The sequence below is a fragment of the Carassius carassius genome, chromosome 14 (genome assembly GCF_963082965.1).
Source record: "Carassius carassius chromosome 14, fCarCar2.1, whole genome shotgun sequence".
Taxonomy (NCBI): Eukaryota; Metazoa; Chordata; class Actinopteri; order Cypriniformes; family Cyprinidae; genus Carassius; species Carassius carassius.
Genome location: NC_081768.1, coordinates 22,558,634 through 22,572,472, shown reverse-complemented (window position 1 = coordinate 22,572,472; position 13,839 = coordinate 22,558,634). Strand labels below are relative to the sequence as shown.

Genomic DNA, 13,839 nt, shown 5'->3' with positions numbered 1-13,839 from the left:
TTAAATCTGATAGGGTGTGTTCCTTTATGACCGAATAAAGGTGTTCTTAAAGTCAACATGAAATCAACAATGACCCTATTTGCGTTCTTAATACGCACCTCTATTGTGCATGATTCATCTGTGCACGTTATTCCAAAGAGACAGAGAGGAAAAAAAATGTTTGTTTTTGTAATCCTTCATCAAAAAGTAATAACTTGGATGTCTCTGAAACGGCTCTCCTTTTCGGCTGATGTGCCGAATAATTGTTTTTTTTTTTAACCATCTGGCTTTATTTTGGATTGCAACACCCACTTTTTACAATCCAGTCAATTCTACATCAGGTCCTGTCCTCCATTATTTCTCACAAAATACCTTATTAAAACTTGAAAATGATTACACTCTTAAAAACAAAGCTTCTTTAGTGGAATATATGGTTCTACAACATCCATGGAATCTTTCCATTGGACCAAAGGTTCTTTATAGTGGGGAAAAAAAGGTCTTTAAATCATTGAAATGTTCTTTACACTACGAGAGAAAAATGGTTTATTTAAGAATTGTTTGCTGGAAGGTTCTTTGGGGAACCAAAAGTGGTTCTTCTATGGCAGCGCAATGGTTTGCGAACGTTTCATGCTGATTTTAAGATGACGTGATGTAAATGGTAAGGCTGCAGTAATGGCATGAGACAGCTGATGCCCCAGGGTTTGCAGGGATAGGTTGGGAGGGAGGTGGCATTCTCTGCCTCCCTGCTTTAATGGTAACTCGATGCCCAGTATTTGATCTGGTTTTAACAATCTATTTTGAAAGGATGACAAAATGTTTTACAATTCCAATGTCCGATTACTACTAAGACCCCCAGACTTTGTGCCTGCGGGCCAAACTCTATTGCTCTTTCCAATTCTTTCATTCTCTCTCTCTTACTCGCTCTCTCACTCACGTTTAGCTACTTTCCCCCATTAACAGATCTTGATTACACCCCTAAAGGCACATTCTGTTATAAATTGTGAAATCAGCACCATTCTAACCTTCAACAGGCCCTTCCAATGTATACGTTCCTCAGCTTTAATGGAGACACATACATGCAATTTCATGGTGATGCTGAAACGTTGGTTGTCAATATGTCTATGAAAAACATCTGCCCTTGATAACAGAATACCCCTGAGTTAAACATTTCAGATTCTTTTCAAAGGCCCATCAGTATTAAATAAAACTGAAACCTATTTTAGCATGTTTTCACTACAATTAAGCACATTTCCCCCAAAACTCTCATTACTGTAATGCATGTGGACATTTTACTATTAGTAATTGCAATTATTCTGAAGGACGACTCCCATTACATTCTCATTACAATAAGGCTGTAATTCTTTATCTGGTTTTTGCATGTTAAAATGCCTGTTTTTGCATATTTTTATGCCCTGGATTTGTTCTTGACACATTTCAGTAAGATCCACCTGTAAATGACTCAACATTATTCAGATACTGTAATCACACTCAGCCTCTGATTGACTCACACTTGGCAGCCTCTATACTCCAGTTGGCGTACTCTCATTAACACACTAAATATTCACCTCCATCATCCTCTGCAGACTCTATTACATTATAAACCACAGATGAGACGGCAGCCTTTCCCTGAGTAAAATTCTACCCAAGATACTTTTAACACCTCAAATATTTTAAATGCAGCTAGGTGATGAACCACCAGAGGCCAGTATGAAGGGACCATGGCCGCAGGCAACGTACTGTGTATATATCTCACTTTTCTCCACCTAACCACTTTAAGCTCAATCCTATTCTACACAGATGCAGTGCTCAGCCAGCGCTAAAGTTGGCGAGCGCCCTAACTGCTTGATTGTTGATGTAAAACAGGTGGACCTTTGGTGACACAATATGTTCAACAGGTCTTGCATGATGTAAATTATAGTTTTGATAACAACAGCAGTCACAGCTTTCAGTAGCTGAACACACTTCGCTTGAAATTCAGTCTAGTGTGGATAATAGGGGGGCATCTACTGGATCACATCAATTATGTGCAATTTTAGTGTAGTTAGACAACTACACTAATGGATGTGTCAAATGGCAGCAGGAAATTTTGGCAATATGATTGTGTTATTTATAGACACTCATTCTAGAGCAATGCTAAAGAGGATGTGAAAAATTTGAGCCATGTAAAAGAGACTGATCTGGCATTTGGAGAGCTATAGTACATACTAAACTTAATTCATTAATCAGGATTTAATTATTTATTACTTATGTGTGACGTTTACTGGGTAAAATGTTAATATTAACGGGTTAGTTTATTTAAAGTCAGTATAAAAGTTATTTTCTCTGCAAGTTAAACTAAAAAAGAAAGTAGTAATTCGTTTTGTGAGTTTTATGATTCTGGTCCGTGTGCATTAGCGTTTGAAAGTCCACGGAGCTCAAATGTGCGCCGTGAAAGCGCGTAAACAAACGCGCTAGGGCCAATAAACAAACTAAAATCTTTTGAAATCATCAATTTCAATTTAAATGCATATTTTAACACACATAAACGTAGTTCCAGAAAAACCTATTATATATTATTATTATATAAACATCATATTCTAAAGTCTCTCTGCTCATTGAACTTTCTGAACAGCGCGCTTCTAAACTCTTGTTGAGACTTCAACAAATTGGGACACTATGAACATCTCTTTCACTCCGTCCTCGCACACATGACTCAAGCAAATACCTTGTATATGTATGGATAGATATTATTATATATCTACAGTCACCGCTCACCTCCTCTAATATCTGATCCAGTCGACTCCACAGGACAGGCTCCACCTGTTCCAGAGAGATCCAACTGGAGACACGGGGGTCTCTGTCCTTTTCCAAACTGAGCACCCTGGACTGCAGATCTGAAGTCCTCAGGTAGAGCAACACACAAACTCCAAACGAGATCAAACACACGAAGATTGCACACGCGTCCTTCCAGTTCGTCAGAAGGCGCTTTTGGCAGGGATGCTGACCGCAGGTCCTCTCCAGACTGGACTGAGCTGATACTCGCAACTTCATGTCCTCCATGTCTGTGAGACTTATGTAGGCTATATGATGTTTATCTACGACTGAACGGGGTCTTGCTCAAATAAATTAATTAAAGTTCTCCTCTCAGGCAATTAAAACGCTTTTCACGTGAAAATATCAATCTTCAAAACGACCTCAACTGAGGCATGCTGCTCATTCAAGTGCATGGAGATAATGTTAGAGTGAGCTCCGGCTCTAGTGGGAGTCTGTGTGCCTCGGTCGTGCCATTTGACGGGTTTGTCTCACTGCTGCGCGCTTGAGTCTCTCTCAGAATGAAACCTGAGTCCTGACACAAGGTACACGGCTCTGCAGCGCTCACCACGGGACCCTTCTCTACCCTCTGTCGCGGACAAGCCCCTCCTCTCGGTTTATTTAGGCTAAACGGTAGGGCGGGATTCACGGAGGAGCTGACCCCGGCTTTGATCCGGCTCTGGAGAACGATATTTTTAGGTGCTGCCTTGCTGAATCAATGCATGAAGTGAACAATCATAATTATGAGAAACTGTTTAGTCATCCACACATCTAAGTGCAAATTAAGGGGGTGTTTTCAAACGTTTTAGTTACCAAAACATGAGACTACAAATTAACGAGCGTGCTAAATGCATCAAAAATCGCTACCTACTAATCGAATTGGCCACACTCCACTGAATTTGAATGAAGAGGAATTCATGAATTAAAAATGGAAAAATTAAGTTTATTCCACTGGTTTGTAAAGTCATTTAACTGTAGGCCTTATGACTTTCTGTAAGGCCTATAAAACCTTCAAACTTCAAGCATTTTGAAACTATTTTAACCTTTAAACAAGACTGTCAAGCCAGTATTCAGAGTTCATCTTGATTTTGTCTTGATACCTGTCGCCTATACCAAATATATATATATATGACAATGGTTAAATTAGTTTAGAGATTTACAAGATACATAACTGACTGACTGACTAAATGAATGAATGAATGTTTTCAACAAACCACTTAACGATTTCATATATATTTTAAATTTATTTATATATAAATATAAACGATTAACGATTTCATATATATATATATATATATATATATATATATATATATATATATATATATATATATATATATATATATAAATAAAGTTTAAATATATATGAAATCGTTAAGTGGTTTGTTAAAAACATTCATTCATTCATTTAGTCAGTCAGTCAGTTATGTATCTTATGTAATATACAGTAACCTTTGTCAGTTCACATATATTCAAAGTTTAGCTTTAAAATTATTATAGACCGCACTTAGAGAACAAATGAGATATTAAATCCAATTTTTCTTTCTTACAGAATCAGTCAATCTACAACAACTGTTTATTTGCTTTGAACTAAAGGTCTCTTTTGTAGCCAGAGCACGACGTAAGTTCATACTGCTGTCGGTTATGTCTTATTTCCCATGCCTCCTTTTAATGAATGCCTTGGATACAAGTAGCCTAAGTAGTCATTTTAGCAGACATCCGTTTATCCGAAATGACTTACTGTACACTTATTACAGGGACAATCCTTCTGGAACAACCTGGGGTTACACAGCAGTGATAGGTCATTGAGCTTCTCAAACCTACAAACTTTTGGTAACCTGCCCAGCCCCCTTTACCCATCACAACACCACATACATTAGACACTGTAACTATAATCTGCCAGTTTATTGCCAATGCATATATTAAAGGATAAGCTTCACATAACATATGGTTTCATAGAATCAGAAATGAATTTATGAATTAGTGTTTATGACAGTTTAAGGCTTTCAAAACATTCCTCTTGCAATTTCATGCAGCTATAAATTCCCATGAATCTGGATGATCTGTTTCGAGAAAATTTTATCAGCATGAGGTAAAACAAACTAGCCTCCCCCTCGTCAATCTTTACCACCTCCGCCATAACTCTTTGATTATTCCCTCCTTTCATCACAATCTGTGTTGAGTGAGTTGGAGAGAACAGGAGGGGCTCTTCATTTGAAAAACAAACAACAAATTGTCCTGCCTATCTAAAGTATGCAGCTACAGGACAAAGCAAACTTGCATTTTATCACCAAATATCTCTAAAGAAGAAAGTTTCTAGGCCAAAACAGAAAGAGAACACAAAATAGTAGTTTCTTAAACAGGAGCCAGAACCAGGCAGTCCATGCATGAGGACAAAAGGACAACTGTCCCCTGTCCACAAAACACATGTGAGCCGGCTGTCAGGGGAGTATTTGGCTCAGCGTGGCTATTGGAAAGGGCTTATAGAGTGGACTGAACGATATCTAATTCTGCTCCTGACGCAAAGACCGCCTGATCGTAGGGATGTGAGTGTTGTCATTCGGTCAAACTGGCAGCTCAGAGCGTGTTTGTATTTTTTATTTATTTTTTTGCCAGCCATATATTTATGTGAGAGGCTTTTACATCGGTTTCTAAATACCTCTTTTAATAGATTTTCATTTATCTGTAAATTAAAGGTCACGCCAGTCATAATTACTACTTCCTTTGTTTGCTGTTTTGCTGTCTGTAGCAACTAGGCCTGCGGTTAGCTGAGCAGATGAGCTTTGGACCTCCAGAATCAAGCTTGTCCGACCTCAAGCAGCGGCTGCTCTAATTACATTTACAAAACCACACGGGTGGATTAGATTATAGTACGTCTTCCACAGGCCCACAGAAAGCTTTAAAAAGCTAATAGAGAATTTCCTGGCCCACGTTGTGCAGCTGTGAATTTAGTCAAACTAAGAGATGTCCTACTATCAACCACATCTGAAGCTCTGATGGCCCCACAGAGGTTCATTACACGCAAACTGGAGCGCATCCAAGGAACTGAATGAACTCGGTGTAATTGCCAGTTGATTTTAGAAATGAAAAATTAATCTGGAAATGAGTGTGATGGACTTCCTTTTCAGAATGATCTAATATTGTTGTGCAATGTATTGCACAATTATACATACACTGCTGAATATATACAAGAAAGACATCAGTTCTGAAGAAATACTGACTAAATGCGAACACAAACTGTCAGATACATCTGTGACAGATTGTGGAAACTTAGAAAATGTCTTTTAACGGAGCAGATCAAATTCCCAGCATCGCAGAGAGTATCAGCGCAAGAGGAAACAACCCCTGTTCTTTGTTTTCACTCGAGAACATCCCAGTACATTTTCAAAGTACAGCCAGTTCATCTGGTTCACCATAACACAAAAGGGCATCTGGGACAATTTTCTGGTCAACTACTTACTAATCATGCAGTGAGTTCAGTGTCCTTGTATGGCCACTGACAGCGAATGATCTTTAAAGATGCCGTGTGTTCTCGCTCTAAGTTTAGTGGATTCTCAGAAGTTTGGTTACTTCACCCCAGCTTTTTACATAAAATAGGTTAACTATCTTACTATCAGTCGCTCTGAACCTTATATAGCGCAGAGAAAGGCCTACATCACTTTAAATCTCTCATCATACTGGCCAAGCTTAACTACACATGGCTTATAACCTTCAATCTTCAAAGCTGCCAAAGCTCCAAACCAATCTTCTAGTCCAGGTTTTGTCTAACTGTATATTTCTTATTATATACAGTATTGTGTTTTTTTAAGAGTGACAGCATTTAAGCAATTGCACTAGTACAGCAAATTTCCCAGCACTAATGATCTGTTGAGTGAATATTTTATTACGTCTATACTTCATTACCTTATACAAGAAAAGTAGCTTAGGGAGACGTACATCTAAAGCTAGACATGTTTTCTAGATTTCTCATATGTACTGCAAAAAAATCTCTTTCTCGTCATCCTTCTTGTGATAGAAGAGGTTATTTGTTTATTTAATAGGTAATCTTGTTTTGGTTATGTTTGTGTTTGAATGGGGAATAAAAGATTTAGTTCTCAAAAGAGATGTTTGAATGCTAAACTAATATGTAGCTAATGCTAAACAGTCTCAAGAGCACTCCTGGTGATGATTGAGAAATCAGAAGTGTGGTGCATTTATCATGTGGTTTGGAGATCCGTGGTGCTGAAGGATAAATATTATAGGAAGTGTTTCTCAAAGGTTTTTAAGCCTTCAAACTCAGGCCAGTGACTCAGTAACCACATATGATGATATCTTATTAAAATGTAATCGCTTATTACGCTGTTAAGAATAGCTTTTTGTAAACAAAATTAATGGCCCAGATGGTTGACCTTAAAAATTAGTTATTCAGGTCTACTAAAATCTAACATTTTTACTCAGCAAGTTTCATTTATTAATAATTTTTTATTTTTTTAATTCTGTATGATGATACTGATGTGACTTATATATGCAAAGATAAAAAAAAAATAAAAGGCTTAATTTATGATTAATCTAAAAAAATTGTAAAGAATTTCCCTTGAGGTCCAGGAATCCATGCAATTTCATGTGAGGGCAAAACAATTTTCCCCACACAGATTTTGTGATGGGTCCTACAGATTCACCAAGTTGATCAACAGAAAGTTGCTTGGTTTGAAAGTGACTTCTGTGAGTACTGTAGGCCTACTTACCTGCTAAAAAAAGGTAAATGCATCGTTTTATCTCACAATGCTGAAAATCTCTCTTGCAATTCTGAAAAAAAGTAGAGTTGCAAGATATAAACTCAGAATTGCAAGAAATACTGTAAATGCAGAATTGCAAGTTAAAAACAAAGAACTGAGAAATGGTAAATGTAAGTTTATAACTCACATTATTGCAAAATGTCAGAATTTTGACATGTAAACAGAATTAAGAGGAAAACATTAAAATTGTGATGTCAACAAAATTCTGAGACAATAGTCAGATTTGACATGTAAACAGAATTCTGAGAAAATATTGTGACGTAAATGCATAATTGAGAAATGTAAACTTGAAACTGCAAGAAAGAACCTCAGTTTTAAAAAGTTTATATCTTACAATTCCAACTTTTTTCTCAGAATTGCAAGAAAAAAAAGTCAGCGCTGACAGATATAAAATCAGAATTGCACAAAAAAAATTGTTTGACTTGAGATGAAGTCACAATTACCTTTTTCATTCCTGTATTCCATGACAGAAACAGGCTTAATAGGCTTCTTTTTTTCTGTAATATTTTGTTATTTTAACGGTACATTAAGAAATGTTCCATTTGTGTGAGCAATGAGCTGCAGTGCTGAGTGCTTTCTTCGACTGTCCTCACACACTGAATCACATTGTGGGGCTTTGGTGGTACCTTCTTTTGTCATTTTAGGAGCTTGACTTATTTTTATTGTATGTGTGCAGTATATTGTCATAGTACATTAAACATTTGATTCTTTGTGACCCCTTTGAATGTCTCACGATGCTATATAACCATCATGCAAAAACATCTTGATCTTCCAGGCTCTGTGTTTTCATGTGACTGCTAACCAGCCTCTTACCAGCCTATCAAACAGCTGCGGCTCTTAAATATCAAAATTACTACCTCGGCTTCCAGCTCTGTATTATTACATGTTGGGACTGTTATGGGTTGCACGTGTTAAAAGAGTGTCCTAATCCCTGTGCAGATGTTAATGAGCACAAGCTCTTTCGTTTCATTTCCCCCTGCCTCTCCGCAGTAAAAAGTGGCCAAAACGCAGAGCTGCCCCCTTTTTTAAATGACATGGGGTGCAAAGGATGGCTGGTCCCGGGTTACAGTGGTTAGCTCAAGCCTCAGGCTCCTTTCTGGTCTGTATGGTTCTCTCACACTTCTATAATTAGGCCCCGGCTCCACCCTCAAACTTCTTTTCTTTTTGGATATTAAAGTATTGCTGACATCCACATCAAAAATATTACAGGCCTTAAAGCACTTATGGTCAGGTAATTTTGTTTTCTCTCTCTCTCTCTCTCTCTCTCTCTCTCTAAGGGAAGCTGGAGAGAGGATTTTGTTCATTTTCTTCAGTGCTTTACTCGCTATATGTATGCACCTGTCTGCCTGTGGCACAAGCTGACCAAGAATAATGAACCCTAATACAGTCTGCTCTTAATCTACTGTACAAATGAGTGCACTCTGAACATTTGCCAACATCTTTTGTGCAAAATAGAAGAGAGGGTTGACAGTATGACTAATAGGTGGACTCAAAACTCATCTGGAGTTTTGACTAAACGCTCATTGACACATCTATCATGTTGAAATTACTGTAAGAAAAAGACTGTGTGTGTGGGGGGGGGGGGGGGGGGGTCACATTATTCACTACTTCCTTTTCATCTAAAGCACTTTAATGACCATATGCATATTCAGTCAGATCATATTATTGTAGTGTGCTAATTTAAAGACCATTTAAATGAATGAATGTGCCTCAAGTGTTTTTAGCGATTGTCGTTCTGTTTTCTCACCATTCCTCTTATACCTGTGCTGTGCTGGGTCTAGATCTAGTTGTCTGTAATAAAGTGTGTGGAAGAACAAATTAGAAACAAGTACTGCATGCAGATGTGGAGTAACATTAATGAAGAAAGAAAAATAAACAGTGGAGTGAAAATCATTTGAGCACAATCAATGTGTTGCTTTAATGCTGCTGAAATCCCTCACACTGTGTATCCTTTATATTAAGTCAAAGTGCATCCTTTGAATCCACTGTTTATTTGTCTGTGATCTATGGGTTATTTTCACAGCTGTATTCTTTTGTCTTCGATCTCTCACCCCATAGGTTCTCACCATTAGTCCATGCACGTTTCGTGATGTTATTGTGGAGATAAATTGCCAGTTTACTCAATGCTAAACACATACTGTAGGCGTTATGAACTGAAGTTGATGAATGATTATGTTTCAAGTAATTTGGGTTCTAGAACAGGAAATGTAAGTTGTCATCACATCTGCTCTGGCAAAACTGACAATCTTAATGGCAATCTTAAAGACTTTGCCCAACACTTGTGCCTGGCATATGTCCCATTACACAATGTTGGCTTGACGAAGCTTTAAATTAAGTCTAAATGAGTTTTAAAAAGCCATGAAGTATATGGACCATGTGGATCGCTTACAATGGCTTTAACAATAGCTTTTGCATGTGTGTGACAATAGTAAAATTATATTTGCTCCAACAAATAAATACATTGTATGGGTCAAAATTGTTGATTTTTCTTTTATGCCAAAAATCATTACGATATTAAGTAAAGATCATGTTCCATGAAGATATTGTGCAAATTTCCTACCCTAAATATATCAAAACTTCATTTTTGATTAGAAATATGCATTGCTAAAACTCATTTGGGCAATTTCAAAGGCATTTTTCTCAATATTTAGATTTTTTTGCACCCTCAGATTCCAGGCCAGATCTTGGCCAGATATTATACAGATGATGTATAAATCACAATTTTGGTTTTGTGGACCAGGGTCACATTTGTGTGTGAAATTGTGAGTGACTCCTGTGTGAAGTTGAGAAGAATTTGTCTAATTCATCCAAAACTCTTAAAAACAAAGGTACTTCACAATGCCATAGAAGAACCTTTTTTGTCAAAATGGTTACATAAAGAACCTTCAATATCTGAAGATTCTGTTTAACAAAAAAATAGAAGGTTCTTGAGGAAGGTAACAAAGAGATGGTTCTTTGAATCATTCTTTGAGGAACCAAAAATGGTTCTTCTATGGCATCGCTGTGAAGAACCTTTTAAGCACCTTTATTTTTAAGAGTGAAGGCCTCAGAAAAATTAATTTGGAGAAGAGATGGATGTGCGCAGGCCACTTGGTCTGGTATTTTATGTCTAACGCAATGACATTCAAACATTTGAGTTGTTGCCAAACTTTTTTTTATCTACAGTCTAACTGTTGGGGATCATTGGGAAAAGTCATCATCACATTTCTTCTCTTCTTTTCTGTGTTTCTCTCCCACAGCAGTTGACTTTGTAGTACACATTTTCTCGATGGAAACATTGGATTGTCTCTTCCATACTCTAGTAAAAACTTCAGGCGTGAGCCAAGCACATTTTTCACCACCCATGTTAATGTCCAGGTGTGAAATGCATTGGTTTTAAATCAGTAAATGGATTAGAAGAAAAGGGAGAAGACACTAAGAAGCTCTCCTGTGCAGTGTACACTTTCCTTATGCAATGTATTAGCTGACCTCCAGCTAGCATAGTTGTGTGTACATGTGTGTGTGTCGGACCATGTGTGCTGCTTTCCATCAACCTGCTGCTGCTCAAATCATCGGCGCTGTAGAAAGGAAGCAGTCTGAACAGGTGTGGAGAGGGGGAGGACAGAGAAATGGATGCTTCCGGCACTTCCAACATTAAACTCCATGATACTTGAGGCAGACAGCCTGTCATTCCTCAGACCCTGACCGATCGTATACCCCATTAAAGGAAGAAGATGGTTCCAGCGTAGGAGTGCTGGCTCACTATGGGCCTGCCGTGTCTTTCACAAGAGCTGACACATGTTTGAGTGATAATAGATTTCAAAGCTGAAGTGAAGACTTTTCTCCATCTCTGAGCTTGACAGCTGTGAGTTGAACAAAGTTCAGCTGGAATGGGCACTGAAAGCTTTGTAACTCTGCAACTCTATTTATCTATCTATTCATACACAGATGACAACCCTTTTGTTTTCCTCACCGTCTTGAGGAAATTTTCTGTGAGAGCTGCAAAAGTACTTCTGAGGATGATGTAATTTATTATGAGTGAATCTTTCCACAGCGGCTTGCATTTATGATCCTTGATCTCTATGGCACTGTAAACAGCAATCTTTTACTGTCTCACTCAGCTCGACCTTGCATTTCTTTAATATAAATAAAATAAAATAGTTCTGTTTTTCAAAATGACAATGAAGCTAGAAAGATAAGTTAAACTGTTTTGCTGGTCAAATTATGAAGGGCCACGTGTAATCTGCACATAAACTCGTGTGCTTAAATGCATTGAATGCACTTGTAGTGCACTTAAAATCTTAACAGTATAGTTGTTTTTTTGTTTGTTTTTTTAATGTAATGGCAAATTAATATATTAATGATAAGTGTATTTAAAGAGAGTTCACTTTCACAACCATCTTAAGTTGACTTTAAAAAAGTTATCTTTGAAATAATTTCAAATGAAACGTTTTACTTTAAAGTGCATTCTAAATCAGTTTGAATAATCTTTTTGATTTACGCTTATTTTGATTAGTTTACTAACATTAAAGCATGAGTAAAAATCCTTGATTGTAATTTGAATTGTAGTGTTATTTGATTTTTAGGTTAAAAATAAATGTACTGTATTTGAAATGTACTAAATTGCAGCTTCATCATCACAAATATATGTGTTGAAATGACATTAAAGTATATTTTAGTTAATCTTTACTTGTCGGTACATTTGATAATACACATAACCATTTTTTAAAGACAACGTGAAATATACATATAAAATGAACTTAAGTCCTATCTAAGTGGGTTACATCATTTCTCATCGCATTTAATATCAATTAGAATTATAATACATTTAATTGAATTGTAAATAACATGCATTACATTGAGTTTGTACTTTATATCCTTTCAAAGTATATTACCTCCGTAAAAGTGTTTCTGTAAAAAGTAAACCTAAGTGCACTTCTTTGAGGGCACATCCACTTGCATGTATCTATTTAGTTATTTTTTTAGTTTGTTACTTAATATTTTGGCTATTTCAGTTTCAGCAGTCAATAAGATTGTATTCTGTATAATTTTGTTCAAATACTTTTCTCAGATTTTCATCCAAAAGCAGAACAAAGAAAGTAAAAAGAATCAATCTGAGCCTGTTAATGGGGTCTCACACAGGATTTGTATGAAAAAGCACCACAAATCTGCACAGAAGAGTATTTTTCCTTATGCAAAGTTATACAAATTGCATTTAGAAATGTGAGGTCACCCTGTAGTCAGATGAGGATATATACGGGAAATGTAAACATCCACACATCAATATACTGACACATGAAGGTGCACACTTCAGTTTTGGCAATATAAAATTAAATGCTCTCAAAACCAAATGGCAAACCCACCTTATCCCTTAACGGGCACTGAACAACAATGTTTGTGTTCCAGGGGAGAAAGGGGATTTTTATTGCAGTTAAAATAAACAAACGTCCTGGCCACTTTCACCCATCTTTTGTCAAAAGGGCACATTTGTTCCCAGCTGGTTTTGAGATCATGTCCTGTTCTAAGCTTCTGCTCATCACTTTGGGGAAGGAGAAGGAGAGTCGAAGAGTCTGATGCTAGTTTTCACAAATGAAAGTTGCAACATAAACATAAAAAAACATTGCAAATAAAATAAAAATAAATAAAAAACCATTATATTAGAGTGAAAAGTGAATATATTAGAGAAAAAATATGTTTCCACTATTTAACTCAATGTACTCTATAATGTAAGGTTACTTGGCAATGCAAAGTAAACATGCCCTTTTACAGGGAGATAATTTGTGTTAAATGCAGTCCTCGAATGCTAGGCCATGTTTTTACTATTAGAGGGCAGAGGATGGATGATTGCTAGCCTGCAGCTAGATACGACTAACTGTCAGCTGAGAAAACATGAGAGCTTTTCTCGTAATCACAGCAATTCAAGGGCTAATCAGACGCCCCGAGAAACAAATTAGATTGGCAGGATCAGTGAAATACTGGCAAATAGCCATTCACCCTGACCACAATCATCCTCTACAGCACTTTGAGTTGTTCTAACTATTTTTTATAGAGTACTCTGGGCTTTTCCTTACTAGTGTACAGGTGCATCTCAATAAATTAGAATGTCGCGGAAAAGTTCATTTATTTCAGTAATTCAACTCAAATTGTGAAACTCATGTATTAAATTCAGTGCACACAGACTGAAGTCTTTGGTCATTTTAACTGTGATATACAAAAACCCACCAATTCATTAATCTCAACAAATTAGAATACTTTATAAAAAAAAATAAAAATAAAACATGTTTAGTGAATTGCTGACCTTCTGAAAGTATGTTAA

At 36.8% G+C, this 13,839-nt stretch overlaps 1 protein-coding gene across 1 annotated transcript in view; it reads right to left on the bottom strand.

The window, feature by feature from the left end:
- Positions 1–3,361, bottom strand: part of LOC132157607 (collagen alpha-1(XXV) chain-like) — a 42,886-nt gene extending 39,525 nt beyond the window's left edge. The window contains exon 1 of the mRNA XM_059566958.1: positions 2,734–3,361. Within this exon, the coding sequence (XP_059422941.1) occupies positions 2,734–3,018 (285 nt within the window). The 5' untranslated portion in view covers positions 3,019–3,361. The remainder of the gene's footprint in view (positions 1–2,733) is intronic.
- Positions 3,362–13,839: the final 10,478 nt, after the last annotated feature.